Source organism: Leptonychotes weddellii, chromosome 9 (assembly GCF_054177405.1).
Source record: "Leptonychotes weddellii isolate Sample4059 chromosome 9, ASM5417740v2, whole genome shotgun sequence".
In the NCBI taxonomy this organism is placed as follows: domain Eukaryota; kingdom Metazoa; phylum Chordata; class Mammalia; order Carnivora; family Phocidae; genus Leptonychotes; species Leptonychotes weddellii.
Genome location: NC_138377.1, coordinates 24,108,014 through 24,133,817, shown reverse-complemented (window position 1 = coordinate 24,133,817; position 25,804 = coordinate 24,108,014). Strand labels below are relative to the sequence as shown.

Here is a 25,804-nt window from a genome sequence, read left to right as displayed (position 1 = left end):
ATTTAATTCCTGGTGATTTAAATGTTGATCACTTGATTCAGGTGGTATCCATCAAATTTTTCTTTTTTTTTTTTCTTTTTTTTAAAGATTTTATTTATTTATTTGAGAGAGAGAAAGCACATGAGAGGGGGGAGGGTCAGAGGGAGAAGCAGACTCCCGGCCGAGCAGGGAGCCCGATGTGGGGCTCAATCCAGGGACTCCAGGATCATGACCTGAGCCGAAGGCAGTCGCTTAACCAACTGAGCCACCCAGACGCCCCCAAATTTTTCTACCTTTATCCTTTGTAATAATCTGTAGGGAGATACTTTGTTAATAGTCTATTCCTCACCAGATTTTCACTCATTGATAATTTATGCCTAAATCAGTTATTAATTTGGTGAAAGTAAATCTTTATCATGGAAAAGGAAAGATTTTTCTCTTTTAATCAGTTGTGTACTTCTGTTTGGTTTGAGCTCCTGTGAATGAGAGTTTTCCATACTTAATGTTGTCATTGTGTTTTTATGTGTTTTTACCTCCCAAGGCCATTTCTCTACCTATTTCCTCTGGTTTCTGCCCCAGCCATTCTCCAGATACTTTCTCAGCAAAGATTTCCATGACAATAGATAATTCTCACTTCTGTTGCTTAATTTTGCAGCCACATATGACTTAGTTGACCATGTCTACCTTCTTTACAACATTTTTTTTTGGCTACTGTGAGTCCACCTTCTCTTGGTTTTCCTCTTGCCTCTCTGGCCATCCCTTTCAGTCTCCTTTGCTGGCTTTTCTTGCTACTCAGTCCTAAAATGTTGGAGTTGTTTAGGGCTCTATTTATCTTAGGATCTTACCATTCTGCACATTATAGATAATCTTTCCGGTAGCTTAGATTGCCACATATGTGCCCTTAATATTAAATTGTGAAGAATCAAATTAATTTTATCAGTATCTTAACACTAATTATATCTTAATGGAGGGATTATGGGTGATTTTTATAATTCTGCCATTATTTTCCAAATTCTCTACCAAAAAACATGTTACTTTAGTACATCTCAAATTCAACCTGTCCACTGTGTAATTCATACAAACCTGTTCCTCTTCTGGTATTCTCTATCTTAGTAATTAGACCCACCAATCACTTGGTTGTTGAAACCTTGACTCTACTCTCTGTTATCCTTTGCTCTTTATTCTGTTATACAGACTTTCAAACTTAACCCTCCAGCATGTAGTCAGGCTACAAGTTTTGTCAGTTTTACCTTATAAATACTTCTCTAATCCATCTACTCTCTATTTGCATTGCTACCATTCTGGGCCAAGCTACCATCATCATCTTTTCTTTTCTTTTTTTTTTTTTTTTAAGATTTTGTTTATTTATTTGACAGAGACACAGCCAGAGAGGGAACACAGGCAGGGGGAGTGGGAGAGGGAGAAGCAGGCTTCCCGCGGAGCAGGGAGCCCGACGTGGGACTCGATCCCAGGACCCTGGGATCATGACCTGAGCCAAAGGCAGACACTTAATGACTGAGCCACCCAGGCGCCCAATCATCATCTTACTTTTCACTATACCCTTTCTTACATTTTGAAATTGGAATCATACACATGTTTTACTTGATTGGAAAAATACTAGCTAAAGGTTTTAAAGAGAGATCCTAGTAATCATAGGCATTCAAAACGGATAAACATCAACTTAGCATAGATTATTATACTCAGCTTCATAGGGAATTATAAAGTTGGATATCCCGGGAAAGTGAATATCAGTCTGTCTTTTTATAAGTTCTGTTTCAAAGCTTAGGGTTTAAAAATTACTTAGGATGGGCGCCTGGGTGGCTCAGTCGTTAAGCGTCTGCCTTCGGCTCAGGTCATGATCCCGGGGTCCTGGGATCGAGTCCCACATCGGGCTCCCTGCTCTGCGGGAAGCCTGCTTCTCCCTGTCCCGCTCCCCCTGCTTGTGTTCCTGCTCTCGCTATATCTCTCTCTGTCAAAAAAATAAATAAAATCTAAAAAAAATAAATAAATAAATAAAAATAAAAATTACTTAGGATGTAACAGTGATTCTGTGCTGTCCTGCTTTGGCCACCTGTGCTGTTTCAGATCTCAGTGAGGGACTCAACATTTTCCTAAATGTTAACGCATCTTTTTTTTTTTTTTTTTTGGGGGGGGGCTGGTATAGGTAGAGATGGAAGATTTTGATGCAAATATCGAAGAACAGAAGGAAGAAAAGAAAGATGCAGAGGAAGAGGAAAGCGAACTGGTAGGAGACAGACCAACCACTTTGAACAAAGTGTCTCTATTAAAATTTTTAAGGGTTTAATCTCAGATCTATGGTCAGATTACTACTGTTGATTTACACCTTAATGGTAAAAGTTTCCATAATCATCTTCAAGGAGACATTTGGATACTTTTTCTTTTTCCCCTGACCAAAAGAACCCTCCACTGTGTTGTTACACGAAAATTTTAAGAATGCTAAGAAACTTACCCTGTACTCACTCATCTACTTGTGGGTGGCTTTAGGGGAGTATACTTTTTAAGAAAATCAATTACATATGAAAGGGCATTCTTACATTCCAGCAGATATGTGGTACAGCCTACCCAACATATGCATAATTGTCTCTTCTTTGCTATGAGATTTCAAAATTGAGTTGCTGTCAACTGAGGCAGAAGAACTTCTAGAATGAGGCAGAGGGTTGTCACTGACTGCTGGATTTGTTCTTCTGCATTTTATCCTTTTAAGTGATTGGGAAAATGATTTGAGTGTGTAGGCAATGCATTTTGTTTAGGCTGATTAGAGACTTCCATAGTGTGAGTTCAAAGTTCCCGTGTACCTACTGTAAATGTTTTTGATCACACCTCTGTAGAGATGTTTGCCTTACCCTGTCATTGAAAAATATGCGACCTGTAGAATTATGTTACTTTTCAGTGTTTGCTAATGAGGCACAGAGATTAGCAATGCCTTGAAACAGTGTTGCTTTTTTAATTCAAAATATTATTTGGTTTATTTAATACTTCAGCCCTTGCTAAAGCTGCTTCTCATATTCTTCTGGAAATGTACAAAGCGAGAACCCTGATTCCTACCCTAGAGAATACAGACTCTCTAAGGAGTGGTCCCATCAAACCCATGTGTGATATAGAGGACTCTGAAAAGAAACTGTGTGTAAATAGAGATGGTGTCAACCTCTACATTCCTAGATTTCATATGCGGATTAAAAAATAAGCTTTAAAGTTAATTGCATTTGAGTCTCAGTATGTTTTTTCTTTAAACAAAATATTTTTTCTTAATTAGGTTGTTTTTTTTGACATATATGATCTAAAATGTAGGCAGGAAGTTCATTTAAAGGCCCACGCTGTTCTGGAATATGGCTAATGACCTCTTCAGCTACTTGCAGCGTGTGTACTAGAAAGATCATGTGAGAAGTCTATAATATTAGCTTTCTGAAGCTCCGTCTTCCTTTTGTGGAGATTTCAGTTCAGGATATGGTTCATAACATCTGACTTGTTTAGGTGTAGGTCAAAGCTCGGAACTTTTAATTGAATGTGCTACTTATTTTGAAAAGTGAAACACACTGTAATACTCTATTATTACATCAAAAAACATGGCAAGGAAGCCTTAGAACTCTACCCTGCTGGACTATCTCTTTTATTTCCAAGTGGCCTAACATTTCAACCAGTGAGAAGATGATACAGTTTTAAGGAAGAACAGGGTGGTTCCAGCAGGAGGAAATTAATATACTCATTTTGCTTATCTTTATGTTATAAAACTTCTCTTAACCCATTCAAAAATGCTGAATCCAGGTCTTCTACTATTGGGTTCTATTCCAAGAGTAAAAGATTCTTGGAGAATTTTAACCAAAGGGTTAAGAGCAAGTCTAATGTCATTCAGACCATTTTAATGGAATTCTCAATAAACTTTGCATTTTCTGCTTTGTACTGATGACTGCAACTGGGCGGAATCTAAACTTTTCTTGGTTAAGAGAATCCTTTTGGGGGATCATTGGTATGATATTTTTCCTTCTTTAGCGCTTCAGTGAACCTAGTAGATATGATTCAGAATCTATAAATATGTTATTCTAGTGCTGCTCAAGGTTTTCAGGTGATTTCTGAGATATCACTTGTACAGATCTCATCAGTACGTTTAGCGCCATCATTTCAGCATAGCTTTGTCTTGGTTTGTTCTAGAAATGTATTTGGGAAAGATGGTATGATTTGTAACCTGAAGTACTACCTAATAAGTTGAAAGTGAATTATTAGTCTGGCTTAAAGACTATAAGTGTACCACACCTATAGGTTTCCTGGAAGAACTCTGATGCTCCAGTACTCTTACCCAGCAGCTATTGCCATGAAGCGTTCAGCATCCTTTCCAGCCTCCCTTTGTGTCAGTCTGTTCCATGAACTTGGATATTCCCAAGAGTAGAGATACTAATTTTTAAAAGAAGATGCTGACACCTGTGATGAATCTGTTCTATATAATAAGCCCTAATATTAAAGTTCTGTATGTTAGGATCTAATAGAGAACAGAGTCCAAGTGAAGGAAAAGAGGAATCATAACCGTACACTTGCTAGGTGAATAAGCCGAAAGGATTACTACATAGTTAAATAGGTATATTGGGAAATTTGAAAATCGTATGGGACTTTGTTTGAAATAAACCACCCAGGTCTTTTTTTTTTACTAAATAAAATGTAAATTGCCTGTGGAGATTTCTGGTTTTTCATGTATTAGGAAAATGTCATTTTAAAAGACATTGAAAATAATAATCTAGGTTCCAACCAATGAAAAAGAAATGCTGTCACATTGATTCAGTAAAAAGCAGCCTTTGTAAGATCTAACCGGTAAATGGGTTGAGTCATTTTTAAATGAAGTTGGAACTTCATAGTTGTGTTCAGTGATACCATGTTTTCTTCTTTCGAGTACTGAAAATTACACTGCAATATAAAGTAGCTGTCTTGAAGAACACTCTTTGTACCTCATGGCTACTATCACTTGAGAATCGCAGTTGTATTTAGAAAAATAGCTAGTTATTATAAATCCTCTGCTACTCTGAATGTTATTAATACTAGCACAGTAACGACCGTACGTCCTCACCATATTTGCTGTCCAGCTGTTGTTCGGACTACAACTGTGTGTCCCGAACTGTAGCTGCCTCAAAGCGCCTTCATGATACTATTTTGAAGTGACTACTCTGAAATCCGGGCAGTGAAGTTGGGTGAATTGGGTAATTCAGTTTCTTCAGAGATAATGAGAACGTGTTTTCCCTAAGGATATATATATATACATATATATATATAAAACTAGTGAGTGGAAACTGAATCCGTTCCCAGTTTTAATGCTTTTCCAGTTCAACAGTGATATGCATGTATGTGTCTCTTTCTAACCCTTCGAGCTTCTCTCTGTGTGCGATTTAGGGTTACATTCCGAAAAGCAAATGGGAGATGGACACATCTGAGGCCAAGCTAGGTGGGTATCTCCTTTTTCCTGTTTTTATATGTGATACCTGATGGTAATGGTCATAGATCTTTCTGCTGTAAGAAGAACAAATTTCCCCAAATTTCTGCTTTAAACCAAGATTTTTGGCCTACCTTACATCCTCAGTCTATTTCGCTAGCTTTCAGTTTAACTAGTTATATCTTGTGACAAAGTGAAAGAAGAGTATTTACAAGAATTGCCTTCACTATCACTTCAAGGTTAGAGTAAGCGGAAGTGTGCTGAATTCAGCAATAAAATATTGTCACTTCTAAAATCCATTCTGTTATATTAATTAGAAATGTTAGTGCTGATGAGATTTCTGCTTTTTTAAAAGAATATTTAACTGCAGTCCAAAGCTGAACCTGATTATGAATACTTTGGGAAATAATAGTAGTAATCATAATAAATATTGAAGTTTAAACATTCATTAAAAGGCAGTTATTTTCCTTGTATAATAAGAGTTTCTGGGTGGGGGGAGGTAGGTATGTTATTCAGGTTTTTGAGGAGCCTACTTTATAAGATTCTTTCCTTCAACTTGTTTTAAGTGGCAGATTATAAAGTAAACTGGTTAAAATTACTGTCTAAATCAAAAGTTGGAGTTGCTTAATGTGAGGTTGTCTGTCAAGCAGAAAATCAAACGTATCCAGTGGATTTTCCTCTAATATTTCATGGTAATAATTGCAAAACGTTTTTTCTTTTCTTTTTTTCCCCACCTCACTTAAAGAGAATCATTTATACATTGACTAAGATGTATTAATAAATAATCTAAAAAAAATGAGATAAGGACTTTTTGGAAGATTGACCTTACTAATGTATGAAGTATAACCGTCGGTCTCTGCGTTTCTCTTCTAGTATCATGCTGTTACTCCAAAACTGAAGTAACCATCTAAATATCTTAAGTTCATAGAACAAATCTGAGTCATTTAGCTGCTTCACTGTTTGGGATACATTGTGTTTCTGATGTAAGAGGAGTGCATTTTACACAAGTTGCATAAGTTTCTGCCTTTTATTTTGCCCAACTGATCATGTTAGCAATTGATGTTTACTAGGTCCTATGTAAAAGGTAGTTCCATAAACTTTAGTATTACTCCATTATTGGGATAGGTGTTTTGATATAAAGTCTAGGATTTTTTTCTGATGTGTGGCAGGTGAACATTATATGTGCTTACTGACATATTCTTAAACTAGTCTTCCCTCTTTGGGAAATCTTAGTGATCTCTTCCTCTAAACTTTTAAAGCATTTGTAAATGTTTAAGTGCAATTAAATGTGTAGGAAAATAATAATCACAAATTACTTTTTAAATAATAATGCTTTAGATATGTTTATTTTGATATTAGATTAAGTCTGTTTGAAGTTCTATACTATATTTTGAGAATAACCTGTAATACTGTAACATCATTTCCCTCTTCTGGTTCTCTAAGTAGCAGTTACCTTTTGGGGCAAAAAGAGATCATAAATAAAGAGACAAGAGGATTGTTAAAGTGATCAATATTTTAGCTAAGCACATAATGTTCAGAGGCATCGTGTAACATATGATCTATGATAATGCTTTTTTTAAACTCAAGCCAGTCCATTTTCTGTTTTTCTTTCTAATTTCTAAAGAGAAAGGAAAATGGAGTTTAGCTGTGATGAGTATTCAAGAAAATACGATATTAAACTTCTTCTTGATTTCTGGAAAAAATTCTGGCCTGTCTACCATTTGCTTCTCAGAAAATGCATTTTATGCAAATTCAGTCCATCTTAATGAAAGAGTGTTAGGCAATTAATTCCAGAAATGGATTTGTTAAATAAACCATTTCAGTTAAAGGCACTGAAGGTCTAGTAATGAATCTAGAATATAAACCCACCATGTTTGCTGTTGCTGCTGCTGTTGTTTTAGTAAGAGAGACAGTGATGTTTCAGACAAAGACCGACACTTTGTACCACTCTGTTATCTTGAGAGCTAATCTACCTGTGGAGGAAGGCAAAATGAGTGTGAGCATTCTTGAAAGTGCTTGCTTCTTTGAGATTGGTCCATGTAGCCAAATGAGACGAAGATTCTTCTCTAAAACATGAGGCGCTTCATCAGAGAATTAACCTATTTATGGTGCCTTCCTTATCATAACAAATTCAATAGATTTGATTACCAGGTACAATTAATTTTTCTGAGTACTTCACCAACATTCTTAAATTACTTTTGGTAACATGATTATGCGAGATGGAAACATACTAAGCTTCATCAGTGTCACACATTGAGCCAGAAGAGCTAAATCTGTACCTGGGGAGTTTTGATTCACAAATGAGTCTGCCAATGAGAAAGTACTTGTCTACCTTTCATACAGCTGGTTAAATCTCATTGCAGATTCTTGATCTGTGTTCATTAAGTACAGTGTGCAGTTCAGCCGATGTTTGAGTGTTACATCAGAAGTGGTGTAATTATAGAAAGATTCAGAACCGGCCTGAAATACATCTGGCATGGGTGTTGTGGAGTTGTTAACGGCTGCCTGTGGCCCACTCCAGTTGCCCCTGACTGGCCCCTTCTCAGCTGGGACACAGGCACCCTAATACAAGGGTGGGTGTTAACATGCCACATCAGATACTCAGATTTGGCATTGAAGCTACTTAAATTCGGACGATACAATTTTGGTTTCTCAAATTGTGAGAAACCAAAAGAAGGTTTGAGAGTGTTATCCTAATGTAGGTTTCTCCATACCAAGTACTTTTGCTTTTCTCATCTGTCATTTGTCTCTGCTTATCGGTTATTGTGTATTAGCCTTCTACATGTCAGGCAGTTTCATCTCTTAACAGTTGGAATGCAGTTATTCATATAGGCACATAACCCTTGTATGTTTACCATGAACAAATTTTCAGAAACACCATTTATGTTTAGAAAATGCATAGATGTATCTGCAAAAACTTTCGGTTGTACTGTATAATATTTACTGTTCTGAAGATGTGGGAAAATTCTGCGACCCTCCCAGGTTGGATGTTTAGACCTTCATCTTCATCTTAAAACTTCATCTTTTGAAATTCAAACCTCTGAAAATCATTAGTATGGGTGTATGGGACACCAGCCGTCTTCTGTAATTAACACCCCAGATTCCTCTTCCCTCACCTTATGCCATACATCTGTGTGTTTGGGTTTTCAGGATGCCATGTGGAAGAGGTATGAACCTTTCTTCAGCCCCAAGAAGGAAGCTTTAAACATGCTGTGCACAATGAAATTTCAAATTAAACATTACAAACAAGGGTGTTCAGACTAGAAGTACATGCTCTTCTGATCCTCCATGTTGCAAATATGGGACTCCTGGTCTGTAACTCCTGTCACATACCCAGTGTCTGAGGAAATGTTCTTGCAGTTTTCACACTTGCCCTTCTGCATTGCTGCCTTGGCCATGCTCTATTCTTGGAATTCAGATATGAATTTTTTCCTTTGAAATATGTTAATGTCAAAGTTGATCTTAAGTTTGGAAATCCTCTGAGGTTTATTTACTAAGTGTGTTAGAGCTTCCTACTCTTCTAGTAATACTGTATGCTGTGGAACTAGAACAGTTTTATTGTTTGTGGGACTTCATTGGTTTTCTAATACCATAATCTTCGTCCCTGTGCACTCAGGAGATCACTTCCTTAAGAATCTGTATAATACGGCCTGTCATACACATGAAGATAGAGCCATTTGGTATAGCATGTGATTTACAGAGGAGATTAGGAAACTGTTTGTGTTGAACTCATCCATGTTAAAAGTTTTTCCAAAGTGATGATTAAAATTTATTGAGTTTTGTAAAGTGTTGTAGTTTGCTTGAAGATTTTTCAGTAATACTGCTTTTATGGGGGAGGGTTTTAGGAAATAAAAGCTTTGCCAAGTATGTGAAATCTTACTGGTTTTTTAAGCCTGTGTAGTATGGTACAATTAGTTGTGTGTGAATCTTTTACATTTGAAGCATAAACTCACCCTCTCTCCTGCCACTGCTTCCATTGTACTTTCCTTTTCATATCAAGTTCTCCCCAACTTGGTGCCTAACAGATTTTTATCATATATACACCCTGCACCCTCTATGGAGTTTAATGAAGTGTGGTTATTGTGTATTTCTGACATTTTTAGGTTTTCTTTTATTGACTTGCTTAATAATAGTGTGTGTATATAATCACAGATGATTCAAAAGTTTAGTGCTTCAACGTAGCTAAAAATATATATAACTCATATTTCACATAGGGAATTCAAAATCAGTATTAACAACCAATTAAAAATGACTACACATTTTCATTGCTTGTTCTTGAAGACACCTAAACTCCTGTCTCATAATTTCTGAATCCGCAATCTCTCTTCATTTAATTAGTTACAGTTTGGGGCCCTTGGGAAGCCTAGCCCTCTCAAATTGAGGATTCAGAAAGAAAATTTAGATCTGGTCACTTGGACTGACTAGCTCTTAGCCTCAGGATGGTCAATAGCACTTCATAGTATAACCAAAGAATGTGATTTGTACAATCAACTTACTCAGAAACATTACCTCATGGCGAGTCCTCGCACACTGGTCAAAATCCCAAGGAGCTATTAATCTAAAACCTTTTTAAACATTAGCTTGGCTCATTAAGTTGTTGGTACTACTTACTTTTCATATGACACAGTATCACATGTGATTGCAGATCAAATGGGTGGTGTTAATATTGTGTTAAAGAAAAAAAAAAAGAGTGGAAGAAATAGCTTTTAGAAAAACCCGTCTTCACATTTTCCTTCAGAACATGAGAGCTGAAGTGTGATTTGGTGGGGTGGGAGGCCAGGAGACAAGTGACTTTTCTTGCTCTACCCGTATTTGTGACTTAACATTGTAATGTAATGCCTGCCAGTATGAACACCAAATAAACAATGGAAATTGCACAGAACTATTATCTCAGCCACGAAGATAGTTGGGATCTGCAAGTGGTGCTGCTCTCAAAAATGTGGATCTGCCCTCTGACAGTGTTCCAGACTTCTTTTCCTTTGTTTGTGTGTTGTGTGCAAACTCACACTCTTCCTTAATGCTACGGCTCTGTGTTTGTCCCTCAGACAAGTTGGATGGCTTGAGAACTGGTACTAAAAGGAAGCGTGACTGGGAAGCAATTGCCAGCAGAATGGAGGACTATCTTCAGCTCCCTGATGATTATGACACTCGTGCTTCTGAACCTGGGAAGAAGAGAGTAAGAGACTTTGTCAATAATTGCCATTAGATGAAGGGCTGTTTCGGCATCTGGTTTTAGAAAGTTACAGGCAGATAAGAATATGAATGCTATTTTGTAGAGTGATTTAGTTTATACTGTATCATATTACAGATCAAAAAAAAGGAGTCAGACCTTACAAATTATCAGATTAAAATGTACAGGTAACTTCACAAATGGAGAAGAGAATCTCATGGCCAGCATGTTGTCAACCTTAACGGAGTTTGAAATGGCCCCTTGTGCTGTTTTGTCATGGGGCAGAATAGCCAGGTGCAGAAAGAGAATCTGTGGAGTTCTTTTTTTTTTTTTAAGATTTATTTATTTTTGTGAGAGAGAGTGAGCAAGGGCAGGGGAGGGGCAGAGGGAGAGAGAGAATCTCAAGAAGACTCCCCGCTGAGCACAGAGCCCAACGACGAGGGGCTTGATCCCACAACCCTGAGGTCATAACCTGAGCTGAAATCAGGAGTGGGACGCTAAACCGACTGAGACACCCAGGCGCCCCAAGGATCTGCGGGATTTCTTAATGGATTAGGTATAGAGGGTCCAGGAGTGGATGGAACCAAAGGTGAATCTTCAGGGTTCTGGCCATAAGCACTCCATGTGTCGGGTGCCCTTTACTGACTCAGAGAAAACTGGGGGAGTCCAGTTTGAGACTAAAAAATGAGGTCAGTGAGGGACCATTTAAGTTAGAAATGATAATAAGACACAGGACCTTAAAATTTAGAAATTCAGGTAGAGGTAAATGTTTCAAGAAGTAAAGAGTAGTCAGTTGTTAAATGATACAGAGAGGGCAAGTAAATTGGGAGCACAGAAATGACTATTAGATTTGGCAACGTGGAGATCATTGATGATCGATCAGTAATCAGTCAAGTTTTCTTAGAGAGTTGAAGGGCACAAGCCAGTTTGGAGCAGACTAAAGAAGTAATAGGAAATGAAATATAGAACAAATGGAGACACCTTTTTGATGAAGTTTTGCTGTGAAAAGGAGCAGAGAAATGTAACCAAAACACTGCGTAGGCCTTCCACATAGACATCAAATTCAGGAAAAGTGACCTTTGTGTATATCCTTTAAAACAAAATAACGAAGTAAAAAAAGATCATATTATATATGATCTGGATAAGCCTTTTCTAGCTAATTTGTCTTGATCTTTCTATATAAGTGTATACAGACCTATCATTCTTTTTAAATAGCTGCATAATATGCCATTGTTTGGTTGTACAATTATTTATCAGGTCCCTTATTGGTGGATACTGATGCTGTTTTCACTGTATTGTTAATATAAATAACCATGGTGAAAGTCATGGTGCATCTGTTCTTGGCATTGTTTTTTTTTTTTTTTCTTCTTCTTCTCAAAGATTTTATTTATTTATTTGAGAGAGAGAGAGTGAGAGAGAGCATGAGAGGGGAGAGAGTCAGAGGGAGAAGCAGACTCCCCACTGAGCGGGAAGCCCGATGCGGGACTCGATCCCAGGACTCCAGGATCACGACCCGAGCTGAAGGCAGTTGCTTAACCAACTGAGCCACCCAGGTGCCCTGTTCTTGGCATCGTTTTAAAAGTATATCCCTAGGGTAGATAGTTAGCACTAAAGCTACAATCTTATAGAGTATGATATATCATTTTGACAAATACTGTGAGCTTTTTTTCCAAAAGGTTACACCTGTTTATACACCCACATGTAAGTAAATGCCTGTTTTTCCACACTTGGACCAAAGGTGCTATTATCAAACTTTTAAACTTTTGACAGTTTGATAGGTAAGACAAAAATGGGATCTGTTTGCATTTCCTTAAGATGAAGCTGTGTATCACTTCTTTATCTTTACACATCATTTCTTTTTTATGAATTTCTTCAGTACTTTTAATATTGAAAGAGTATTTATTGAAGGGGAATAAAAATGCCAGTGACACTTCATTACACTGGATAACATTACAAAGAACTCCAGTTTTCCAAGCTCTTTTAATACTTCAGACAGTCCCTAGGCCCACCCTTGTCCCTGTGACTTGAGAGGAGGACAGAGGGAGATGGGGGGCCTTCTGTGTGTGCCCACCTCCACCCAGGGCTCTACCTGTGTGGATTCCTCCTATTCCAGTCTAAAGGTTGGGGCAATAGAAGTAGAAATAGCTCCTCCTTGGGAATAATAATTTGGCATAGTTCAGTAACAGTGAATAATCTCAAATGAGAAATATTTTTCTCTAGTTTATTTTTAGTCAAATAACTATTACTCTACGGAGTATGTGATCCCATATAATTTACTTTGTAAGCTGGGTGGACAAAGAATTAAGCTGTGCACATCCTAGTTCTTTTTTTTTTTTTTTAAGTTTTTATTTTAATTCCAGTTAGTTAACATACAGTGTTATATTAGTTTTAGGTGTACAATGTAGTAATTCAATACTTCCATACAACAGCTTGTGCTCATCATGACAAGTGCACTCCTTAATCCCCATTGACTGTTTCATCCATCCGCCTGCTCACTCCCCTCTGGTAATCATCAGTTTGTCCTTCATACTTTTAAGAGTCTGTTTCTTTCTTTCTTTCTTTTTTTTTTTTTTAAGATTTTATTTATTTGAGAGAGAGAGAGAAAGAGCACAAGCTGGGGGGAGGGGCAGAGGAATAGGGAGAGAATCTCAAGCAGACTCTCTGCTGAGCATAGAGCCCAATGCAGGGCTCGATCTCAGGACCCATGAGATTATGACCCGAACCAAAACCAACAGTTGGGTACCTAACTGACTGAGCCACCCAGGTGCTCCAAGAGTCTGTTTCTTGATTTGTCTCTCTTTTTTCCCCTTTGATCATTTGTTTTGTTTTTTAAATTCCACATATGAGTAAAATCATTATGATATTTGTCTTTCTCTGATTGACTTATTTCACTTAGCATTATATATATACATACACGCATATTATACACACACACACATGCCACATCTTTATCCACTGATTAATTCATGGACACTTAGGCTGCTTCCATAATTTGGTTATTGTAAATAATACTGCTGTAAATATAGAAGTACATGTATCCCTTTGAATTAGTGTTTTTGTATTCTTTGGGTAAATACCCAGTAGTGCGATTGCCAGATCATAGAGTCGTTGTATTTTTAACTTTTGAGGAACCTCCATACTGTTTTTCACAGTGGCTGCACCAGCTTGCATTCCCACCAATAGTGTATGCGTGTTCCTTTTTCTCCACATCCTTGCCAACACCTGCTGTTTCTTGTGCTGTTGATTTTAGCCATTCTGACAGGTATGAGGTGATACCTCATTATAGTTTTTATTTGCATTTCCCTGATGATAAGTGATGATGAGCATCTTTTCATGTGTCTGTTGGCCATCTGTGTGTCTTTGGAGAAATGTCTGTTCATACCTTCTGCCTATGTTCTAATTGGATTATTTGTTTTTGGGGTGTTGAGTTTTATAAGTTCTTTATATATTTTGGATACTAACCCTTAATTGGATATGTCATTTGCAAATATCTTCTCCCATTCCATAGGTTGTCTTTTAGTTTTGTTGATTTTTTCCTTTGCTGTGCAGAAGCTTTTTGCTTTAATGTAGTCCCAGTAGTTTATTTTTGCTTTTGTTTCCCTTGCCTCAGAAGACATAGGAAGAGGTTGCTACAGCCCATGTCATAGAAGTTACTACCTGTGTTCTCTTCTAGGATTTTTATGGTTTTGGGTCTCACATTTAGATCTTCAATTCATTTTGAATTTATTTTCGTATATGAAACATGGTCCAGTTTCTTTCTTTTACATGTTGCTGTCCAGTTTTCCCAACACCATTTGTTGAAGAAACTGTCTTTTTCTCATTGGATATTCTTTCCTGCTTTGTTGAAGATTAATTGACCATATAGTTGTAGGTTCATTTCTGGGTTTTCTGTTCTGTCCCATTGATCTGTGTGTCTCTTTTTGTGCCAGTACCATACTGTTTTGATTACTGCAGCTTTAATGTAACTTGAAGTCCAGAATTGTGATGCCTCCAGCTTTGCTTTGCTTTGCTTTGCTTTGCTTTTTCAAGATTGCTTTGGCTATTTGGGATCCTTTGTGGTTCCATACAAATTTTAGAATTGTTGTTCTAGTTCTGTGAAAAATGATGTTGGTATTTTGATAGGGATTGCATTAAATGTGTAGATTGCTTTGGGTATAGACATTTTAACAAGATTTGTTCTTCCAACCCATGAGAATTGGAATGTCTTCCCATTTCTTTGTGTCATCTTCAATTTCTTTCATCAGTGTTTTATAGTTTTCAGAGTACACTGGGTCTTTCACTTCTTTGGTTAGGTTTATTCCTGGGTATCTGATTATTTTTGGTGCAGTTGTAAATGGGATTGTTTTCTTAATTTCTTTTTCTGCAGCTTCATTATTGGTGTATAGAAATGTAACGGATTTCTGCACATTGATTTTGTATCCTGAGAATTTACTAAATTCGTTTAGCAGTTTTTTGGTGGAGTCTTTCAGATTTTCTTTAGGTAGTATCATGTTGTCTGCAAATAGTGAAAGTTTTACTGCTTACTTATTGACTTGGATGCCTTTTATTTCTTTTTGTTGTCTGATTGCTGTGGCTAGGACTTCCAGTACTGTGTTGAATAAAAGTGGTGAGAGTGAATATCCTTGTCTTGTTTCTGACCTTAGGGAAAGAGCTCTCCCTTTTTTCCCATTAAGGATGATATTGGCTGTGGGTTTCTCATATATGACCTTTATTATGTTGAGGTATGTTCCCTCTAAACCTACTTTGTTGAGGGTTTTTATCATAAATGGATGTTGTACTTTGTCAAATGCTTTTTCCGCATCTATTGAAATGATCATATGATGTGATGTTGATTGATTTGCATATATGAACCATCCTGGCAACCCAGGAATAAATCTCACTAGATTGTGGTGAATGATTTTTTTAATGTGTTGTTGGATTCAGTTTGCTAGTATTTTGTTGAAAATTTTACGTCTATGTTCATCAGGGATATTGGCCTGTAGTTCTCTTTTTTAGTGGTGTCTTTCTCCAGTTTTGTTATGAGGATAATGCTGCCTCATAGAATGAATTTGGAAGTTTTCCTTTTCTATTTTTTTGGAATAGTTTGAGAAGAATAGTTATTAACTTTTAAGTGTTTCGTAGAACTTGCCTGTGAAGCCATCTGGTCCTGGACTTCTGTTTGTTGGGAGTTTTTTGATTACTGATTCCTTTTCTTTGCTGGTTATCAATCTGTTCAAATTTTCTGTCACTTCCTGTTTCACTTTTGGTAGTTTATATGTTTCTAGGAATTTATCCACTTCTTCTAGGTTGTCCAATTTGTTGGCATATAGTTTTTCATAATATTCACTTATAATTGTTTGTATTTCTGTGGTGCTGGTTGTTATTTCTCCTCTCTTGTTTGTGATTTTATTGAGTCCTTTCTCCTTTTTTTATTTGTTAAGTCTGGCTAGAGGTTTGTCAATTTAATTGATATTGATTGATATTGAACCAGTTCCTGATTTCATTGATCTTTTCTATTGTTTTTTTAGTTTCTATATCATTTATTTCTGCTCTCATGTTTATTATTTCCTTTCTTCTTCTGGTTTTAGGTTTTGTTTGTTCTTTTTTTCCTAGCTTCTTTAGGTGTCAGGTTAGGTTGTTTATTTGAGATTTTTCTTGCTTCTTGAGGTATGTCTGTAATGCTCTATACTAACCTCTTAGAGCCACTTTTGCTGTATCCCAGAGGTTTTGGACTGTTGTATTTTTGTTTTCATTGGTTTGCTTCCATGTACTTTTAAAATTTCTTCTTTTATTTCCTATTTGACCCATTCATTGTTTAGTAGCACGTTATTTAACCTCCACATATTTGTGCTCTTTCCAGATTTTTTCTTGTGGTTGACTTTTAGTTTCATAGTATTGTGGTCAGAAAAGATGTGTGGTATGGCTGTGATCTTGAATTTGTTGAAGCTTGTTGAGGCTTGTTTTGTGGGCTAAATATGTGATCTCTTCTGGAGAATGTGCCCTATGCACTTGAAAAGAATGTGTATTCTGCTGTTTTAGGATGGAATATTCTGAATATATCTGTTAAATCCATCTGTTCCAGAGTGCCGTTCAAAGCCATTGTTTCTTTGTTGATTTTCTGTTTAGATGATCTATCTATTGATATAAATGGGGTGTTAAAGTCCCTACTATTACTGTATTATTGATTAGTTCCTTAATGTTTATTATTAACTGTTTTATGTATTTAGGTGCTCCCTTGTTGGGTGCATAAATATAGACAATTGTTATATCTTCTTGTTGGATTGTCCCTTTCATTCCTATATTGTGTCCTTCTTTGTCTCTTGTTACAGTCTTTGTTTTAAAGTCTATTTTGTCCAATTTAAGTATTGCTACTCTGGCTTTCTTTTAACATCCATTTGCAGGATAGATATTTCTGTATCTCTTCACTTTCAATCTGCAGGTTTCCTTAGGTCTAAAATGAGTGTCTTGTAGGCAGCATATAGATGGGTCTCATTTTTTTTTTATCCATTCCATCACCATATGTCTTTTGATTGGAGCATTTAGTCCATTTACATTCAATGTAATTATTGATAAATATGTATTTGTTGTCATTTTCTTATTTGTTTTGTGATTGTTTCTGGAGATAATCTCTGATCCTTTCTTTTCTCTCTTTCATGGTTTGCTGATTTTCTTTAGTGATATATTTGATTTATTTCTCTTCATTCTTTGCATATTTATTAGTGGTTTTTGATATATGGTTACCATTAGGTTTGTTTATAACCTCTTCTGCATATAGCAGTCTATATTAAGTTAATGGTCATTTAAGTTTGAACCCATTCTTTTCACCTCTCCTCCCCACATTTTAAATATTTGTTGGTATATTTTACATCCTTTTATTTTGTGAGTTCCTTGACTGATTTTTAACAGAAATATTCATTTTTACTGCTTTTGTGTTTCCTACCTTTATGCTGTCACTTTGGGTCTCTCCTTTCCACTCAGAGTTCCCTTTAATATTTCTTGCAGGGCTGGTTTAGTGATCATGAACTCCCTTGTTTTTGTTTGTCTGGGAAACTCTTTGTCTGTCCTTCTTTTCTGAATGATAGCCTTGCTGGATAGCGTGTTCTTGGCTGCAGATTTTTCCCATTTAGCACTTTGAATGTATCATGCCACTCCCTTCTGGCTTGAAAAGTTTCTGCTGAAAAATCTCCTGCTAGCCTTATGAGTTTTCCCTTGTTAGTTACTGCCTTCTTTTGTCTTGCTCTTTTTAAGACTTTTTCTTTATTATTATATTTTGCCAGTTTAATTACAATATGTCTTGGTGTGGATCTGCTTTTGTTGATTTTTGATGGAAGTTCTTTGTGCTTCCTGGATCTGAATATGTTTCCTTCCCCAGACTAGGGAAGTTTTCAGCTATTATGTCTTCAAATAAATTTTCTGTCCCCTTATTCTGTCTTCTTCTTCTGGGACTTCTATAATAAGAATGTGACTACATTTGATAGAGTCACTGAGTTCCTGCCCCAGATTAGGGAAGTTTTCAGCTATTATGTCTTCAAATAAATTTTCTGTCCCCCTTTTCTGTCTTCTTCTTCTGGGACTCCTATAATAAGAATGTTACTACATTTGATAGAGTCACTGAGTTCCCTAAGACTGTTTTCATTTTGCATAATTCTTTTTTCTCTCCTTTGTTCAGCCTGATTACTTTCCATTACTCTGTCTCCTTAGATCACTAATTCGTTCTTTTGCTTCTTCCATCCTGCTGTTCATTCCCTCAAGCATGTTTCTCATTTCATTTATTGTACTCTTTATCTTTGCTATGTTATTCTTTCTCTGTCTCTGTTAAGGGTCTCACTGATGTCCTCAATTCTTTCCTCTGGTCCAGTGAGTATCTAATGATCATTACTTTAAATTCTTTATCAGGCATGTTACTTATATCTGTTTTGCTTAGATTTCTGGCTGTGTCCTTGTTCTTTCATTTGAGATAAATTTCTGTCTTCTCATTTTGTCTAAGTCTCTGTGCCTCTTTCTGTTTGTTAGCAAAGTCAACTACATCTCTCATTCTTGAGGGTAATGGCCTTATGAAGAAGAGGTCCTGTAGTGCCCTGTTCTGTGGTGTCCCCTGTTCCCCAGGGCCTGGCAGTTCTGGGAGTGTATGCTGCATATGCTCTTTTTTCCTGGTCATTTCATCCTTCAGGCCAGTTATCTGCAGAGGCTCTTTGCCAGTTGTGGGCAGTGTTTGGTCCCTGGCCTGAATGTGGTACATTTTAACTAGGTGTGCTCTGGTCGGTTTGTGAAATGAGACCTGTCACCACCACTGCCAGAACTGAAGCTCTGCAAAACTCCCTCCTCAGGAGATGGCAGTATGAGCAAGGGTTTGGTTCAGTCTTCTGGGAGAGGGTTTCCGCTCACTGGGACTGAGGCTATTGTGAGTGGGAGAGGCAGTTCCAGCAGAGTGCACGCGGTGGGGGGACTGGGGGGCTCAGTTTAGGCAAGTTAGGTAGCGAGTATCGGTGCTGCGCTGATTCCCACAGGTAGTCCTGTGCTTATGCTAAGGGGCAGGGGAGGGAAATGGCACTGGCCAGTTCCTTTGTTTCCAGAGGGTTCTCTGTCTGTGAATGCTGTCTCTCCAGGATGTGCTCCAAGATGAGCAAATAACCTTCCCACTGTATGCCACAGGCACTCTTCAGATTGCTGTTTCCATGCTGTATGTTTGCCTTCCTTCTCTCCAAGAGCAGGGCAGTGCCCTCAGGGCTCTCTCCCAGCCAAGCCTGCTGACCTTTAAAACTCTCCGCTGGTTGCCAGAAGTCATGAAATTCAGCCCCTCTTGCTTTCCAAGGCAATTACTATGGGGATTCGTTCTTCCCTCCCGGCCACAGCAGCCACCATGTCAGGCATGTTACTTATATCTGTTTTGCTTAGATTTCTCTAAGCAAATCTGTTTCCCCCCCAAACCGCCTTTCCACACTTTCTACCTTCTTCAGTGTGGCCTCTTCTCTACCTTTAGTGTGCAGTTTGTTCGCCAGTCTTCAGATCGATTTCTGGGGTATTTAGGATGATTTGATAGTTATCTAGTTTTATTTGTGGGCCAAGGCGAGCCTACTTTGCTGCCATCTTCTTAACCCCCACATCCTAGTTCTTTGAAGTGGCTTATCTTTGACTCTCCTCCCCTGCCTCACATCCTCATTTCAAATAGTTTTTAACTCTAAAACCACTCACCAAAATCAACACCAGACAACAAGGAGATCCTGCAGGTGGCAACGAATGCAGAATTCATAACTGTTCCTTTCCTGGGGTCTCTTGCTTTTTCTATAATTGAGTTTTTTACAAATACCAGGCAGGTTCCTAGGATTAATGTCCACTATAACAAAAAGGTAGTTCTGTAGGGTTGATCATACTAGAATTTTACCAAAATGGCTAGATTTTTTAAATATAGTTTATTTTTTAAAAATTTCAGTCGCAAAAAAAAAAAATTTCAGTCGCTTAGGGGTGCGTGGGTGACTCAGTTGTTAAGCATCTGCCTTCGGCTCAGGTCATGATCCCAGGGTCCTGGGATCAAGCCCTGCAACGGGCTCCCTGCTCGGTGGGAAGCCTGCTTCCCCCTCTCCCACTCCCCCTGCTTGTGTTCCCTCTCTTGCTGACTCTCTCTGTCAAAAAATAAAATCTTTTAAAAAAAATTTTTCAGTTGCTTAGTTGGGCATAAAATGGTAGCTTAAGTGGACTTTGTGTTTCTTTGATGACTGGAACGTGAGCAGTTCCCTTGTTTGTGGGACTCACACATTTTAGAAATATTTTTAGTGACAATGGCTGAAATGTATGTACCTCAAACCTTTGAGTGTTAGTCAAGACTTTCCTGTATTACACATTTTTTTAATGGTTAAGATAAATGGCAAAAAAAAAATGGTAAAGTCTCAGTTAAAGTACCTCTAGGAAGATTAGGAGAGACACCGACATTTAAGAAACCATTTCGGGGCACCTGGGTGGCTCAGTCGTTAAGCATCTGCCTTCAGCTCAGGTCATGATCCCAGGGTCCTGGGATCGAGCCCCGCATCAGGCTCTTTGCTCGGCCGGGAGCCTGCTTCTCCCTCTCCCACTCCCCCTGCTTGTGTTCCCTCTCTAGCTGTCTCTCTCTCTCTCTGTCAAATAAATAAAATAAAATCTTTAAAAAAAAAAAAAAAGAAAGAAACCATTTCAAGGGGCGCCTGAGTGGCTCAGTCTAAGTGTCCGCCTTCGGCTCAGGTCATGATTCTAGGGTCCTGAGATTGAGCCCCACATCGGGCTCCCTGCTCAGCGGGGGGCCTGCTTCTCCCTTTCACACTCCCCCTGTCAAATAAATAAAATCTTAAAAAAAAAAAAAGAAACCATTTCAAGTTGAAAGTCATTATTCTGCCCCTGATATATTTAGTGTTTTGGTAATCATTCATTCATTCGACAGTGTTGAGTGTGTGTCAGGTCTGTGGATGAGGCCTCTTAAAGAGCAGACCTTTAAGTGGAGAGTCCAAGATGTAAATAAATAATGTTAATACAGCACCAGTGTATATTAGAGATATGAACAAAATACAGTAGTTTCCAAAATATTTTAATTTCAACTTAAAATTGTGGGCATTTATGCTAAAACATATTGCTTATTTAAAAAATAAGCAATAATATTTAAATAATAATTTAGGTTTTCTACACACTAAAAATCTACTTTAAAAAGAGTTGGGTGTTGGGGCGCCTGGGTGGCTCAGTCATTGAGTGTCTGCCTTCGGCTCGGGTCATGGTCCCTGGGTCTGGGATCAAGCCCCGCATCAGGCTCCGTGCTCGGCACGGGGCTTGCTTCTCCCTCTCCCACTGCTTGTGTTCCCTCTCTCCCTGTCTCTCTCTGTCAAATAAATAAATAAAATTGTTAAAAAAGTTACATACTTTTTCTTCTAATCCTATGTTCTTTATTTTATCCGAGTTTTAAAGACTTAATTTAAGCTGCAGACTTAAAAGTTAGCTCTTAGTTTATTCAGGGTGAGATTGACCAGTATGTTTAACTCTGTGCTAAGGATGTACTGTGGACTAGTTACCATTTCTTTCCTCAGTGGCCACAATCTGTCCATCCTTCATCCTCCTTAACCATAATCATCTTTTGCTAAAATGTGTCCCCTTGATCCCAAGGGCAACTGAGAGAGTGTATGAATCTATCAAAATAAATACAATGAGCATAAATATGTAGCCGAAAGCCCAGAGATCTCTGTATACAAAAGGCCACATTATTTAAGATTTAGGCTTTTTTTTTTTTTTTTTAACTAAAGTCCATGAAGGAAATTTAGGTTTTCTACACACTAAAAATCTACTTTAAAAAGAGTTGGGTGTTGGGGCACCTGGGTAGCTCAATCAGTTAAGTGTCTGCCTTCGGCTCAGGTCATGATCTCAGGGTCCTGAGATCAAGCCCTGCATCAGGCTCCCTGCTCAGTGGGGAGCCTGCTTCTCCCTCTCCCTCTGCCCCTCCCCCTGCTTGTGTTCTCTCTCTCTCTGTCAAATAAATAAGTAAAATCTTTAAAAAAAAATTTTTTTTAAAGAGTTGTGTTATCAATTTTTCCCACTCCTGTTACTACGTATCTTCTCTTTGACCAAGTGGGTGCTCTTTGGAGAAGCCTAGTCCTTTCATTACCAGTCCTATAAATGATAATAGGGAAGGTCAGTGTACCTCTAAGAGCAGTAATGCATTTCTGGGTCCAGTGTGAAGAACATGGAGTATGCGTGCTCTGGTTTTCTTTCCTTGTCACAGATAATAAATCACAAGCTATATTTAAAATACAGTCTTGGGGGCGCATGGGTGGTGCAGTCAGTTAAGCGTCCAACTCTTGGTTTCGGCTCAGGTCATGATCTCAGGATTGTGAGATCGAGCCCCATGTCAGGCTCCATGCTCAGTGCAGAGTCTGCTTGAAATTCTCTGTCCTGGGGCACCTCGGTGGCTCAGTCATTGGGCATCTGCCTTCGGCTCAGGTCATGAACCCAGAGTCCTGGGATCGAGCCCCACATCGAGCTCCCTGCTCAGCAGCAAGCCTGCTTCTCCCTCTCCCACTCCCCCTGCTTGTGTTCCTTCTCTCGCTCTCTCTGTCAAATAAATAAATAAAATCTTTAAAAAAAAAAGAAAGAAAGAAAGAAAAAATTCTCTCTCCCTCTCCATGCCCCTCCCACATGTGCACTTGCTCTTTCTCTCTCAAATAAATAAATCTTAAAAAAAAAATACAATCTCTGTAGACGTTGGTGCTATGTCCACAGTTTCATAGTTTCTCCTTAAGTATTTCAACTTTTGCAGAATATGTCTGCTTATTTTTTTAATTGTTAATATAAGACTCTATGTTTGATATGTTACTAAAATTCAAAATGTATCTGCTTACATTCTAAAAATATCAGAATACCAACCAATGGGAAATATCCCTGATCTATGTATTTGTAGTTAAAATCTATGTATTTTCATAAATGCCAGCAGTTGAGTCCATCTCTTCATCTCTTTATCTCATGAATGAAAATAGTAATACCGGCTCCCTATTTTCTAAGATTAGATTTTAAGAAATATTTATTGTGTAGAGATAAATAAAAGTCCACTGATTTAAGGTATTTATAGTCTGTTAGGGAAGACAGGTCTATAAATAGATCATTGCAATATAGTGTGAAAGTTCAAAAGTAAACATGTCAAAATCCAGAAGTAGCTCTAAGGAAGCAATGATTGATTAATTATTTGATTGGCAAAGAACAAGAAAGATAAAGCAGTGGTTGATGACTAGACTCACAGCAGGTGGACAGGGTTAAGGCAAAGACATTTCAGGAAGGAGACTAGTATATGCACGATTACAGAGATGGTAAATGGCCCAGTGTGCTCGGAGAGCTAGAAGTAATTTTGTACTGCTTATATAAAAGGCTGTAGGCACTGCCCAGAAATGCCACTGGAGAGTAGACAGGGCCAGATCCAGAGGGACCTGTGTGCTTGGATTTTATTCTTTAGGCAGGGGAAGGATTTAAAGCAGGTGAGAGTCACAACAGTGTGTATTTGGGGATCACTCTGGCAGAATGGATTGGAGGGAGTGAGCATGTAAGGTAGGAAGACTAGGCAGAGGGAAAAATAAGATCAGTGAACCAGAAAGGAGGGACAGAGGAAATGGAGGTGCCAGGACTGAGCTGAGAGCTGAACTGTTCAGGAGCTGGAAGGGTTAGGACTTGGTGACTGACCAGAGAATTTTCTTTCTGTAACTTAAGATACATGGCTTTCTCCACTTCTCCCCAGTTAATTCCTAATGTTTTTATCTCTTAGTTTCAGATTAGTTATCCTACCCCTTAGACTATCGAGAGAGTGAAGAAGCTCGTTGCATATTGATTTTTCCTAAAGCCCAGCCTAACGCTGTGTTCTTTTTAGGTGAGATGGGCAGACCTGGAAGAAAAGAAGGACGCAGATAGGAAAAGGGCCATAGGTTTTGTGGTCGGACAGACTGATTGGGAGAAGATCACAGATGAAAGTGGTCACCTGGCTGAAAAAGCCCTCAATCGAACCAAATATATATGATACTTAGTTTTTGAACGGAGTCATTGTTCCTCTAAGGTAAGATTGCACAGTCATATAAATAGCCTACTGTGTGGTTGTTTTGAAGGGTTTGAGATAAAGGAGACAGCATGCTTTGCTAAAAATGCTTCTCTTCTTGTATTATTTTCTGGTTCTTAACAGAGTAAGTATGTGCTACTTGCCAACATTTACAATGCAGGGTGTTGGAAAAGGGAGCAATTTTCTGCAACCTGGCTCCCTTAATATAAGACTTGAGAAAAGCTTGGAGTCTGTAGATTTGAGGAGGAGTGGAGTGATGAGATACTGGCATCTGAACTTTGTGCATGCTGTTTCGTGGTATGACAGCCTTTTCTTTTCTTTCCAGGTGGTTCGCTTTGAGGTGATCTGAAGCCACGGCCTCATGGAGCTTCGTTGTGTGTCACCTTGCCTTCCACGTTTCAGTTTTTGTTTTGTTTCTACCACTTTAGTTTTTTTAAAGTTCTCCAGTGTCCCCAAGAGGTCTTAGAATCTTGCTATACCCAAGCAAGACATTAATTTTTCTTTTTAACTATTTTGGGGAGGGAGGGAGTGATAGCTTAACTGCTGAAGCCAGGTGGGGGTCTGCTGGAGGATTCCAACAGAAAATATTTCCTCCGCTGTACAATGTCACAGACTATCTCTATCATCATTGCTTTGTGGCTGTTTTTGTTTTTTACTGTATGTAACTGGTAGCTGATTGTACTAGGATTAAAAACAATAAACTTTCACGATAAAGCCGATGAGATTCATGGGCTATACAGCATGGGCCCCTTTCTCTTGTTTTCTTAATTTTACTTTTTATTGCTTTTTTAATATGGTGTGTTCTAATTACGTGCTAGCCGAACATCCCAAAATCTCTTTCCTGATGAATGTTATATAGCTTAGTGATTCCATAGCACATATTGTAAACACAAGGAAGGCTCAGTGATCTTTGATAGCTGATTTCGTTCTCTGTCTTTGCGTGTTGAAGACCAGTAGAGACAATTGCAAATATTCAGTGGTTCCCTGGAGTACATCAGTTCTATAGCATGATGTTTTATTGTTTTATTTTTTTGATCCTCTTGTTGTTCCTCCCTCTTTTCACTTTCTCCCCTCATGCTATGTTATGTTTTGATTTTTCCCTCATCTGGCTTTGATTCCTGGTGGGCAGAACTGATGTACTCCATAGAACTCAGGAGTTTGTTGCCTTATTGCTAAACTTGAATGGTTGATGTTTTCATCAAGATTGCAGGGGAGAACGAGTACGGAGATGTGCAGCCCTCTGGCAGGCAGCCTCTAAGCCTGTCAAGTTTTCAGGTTCTTCCCAGATTGCTCATTATTGGAAAGCGTGGACTTCTGCACAGAATTTCCTCTCTCGTGGATAGTACCAGGTGGAACCTAGAAATGCACAGAGCTAAAACCCAAATATCATTCCATTTTAAAAGCAACAAAACCTCTTTTCCCTTTTCCATTCTGCAAAGAAAAAAACGTCATTTTCTAACATGAGAGGAGCTTTCTTCCTCAAACACCGTTTCCACTTTGTAATCCAACTCAGCAAGTGTAAATTTGTTCACAAAAGGCTTGAATATTTTGAAATATTCACTTTTGGGCTATGGACAAAAACCTTTTAATTTTATGACCTACATTAAGTACTGTGTGACCAGAAATGATATTTATTAGCATTCAAATAGTATAACTTTGGGTTCAAGAATGTGAAATTACAGTACTGAAGACTAATGGGAAT

The 25,804-nt window shown here is 38.1% G+C and overlaps 1 protein-coding gene across 3 annotated transcripts in view; it reads left to right on the top strand.

The window, feature by feature from the left end:
- YLPM1 (YLP motif containing 1) overlaps positions 1-24,844 on the top strand; it is a 74,366-nt gene extending 49,522 nt beyond the window's left edge. Inside the window, exons 17-21 of one of the 3 annotated variants that reach the window (XM_081830219.1) lie at positions 2,144-2,224; positions 5,371-5,422; positions 10,456-10,586; positions 23,920-24,102; positions 24,428-24,844. In XM_081830219.1, the coding sequence (XP_081686345.1) occupies positions 2,144-2,224; positions 5,371-5,422; positions 10,456-10,586; positions 23,920-24,066 (411 nt within the window). In that variant the 3' untranslated portion in view covers positions 24,067-24,102; positions 24,428-24,844. The other 2 variants (XR_014148348.1, XM_081830220.1) reach the window with 2 other exon arrangements.
- The last annotated feature ends 960 nt before the right edge of the window (positions 24,845-25,804 follow it).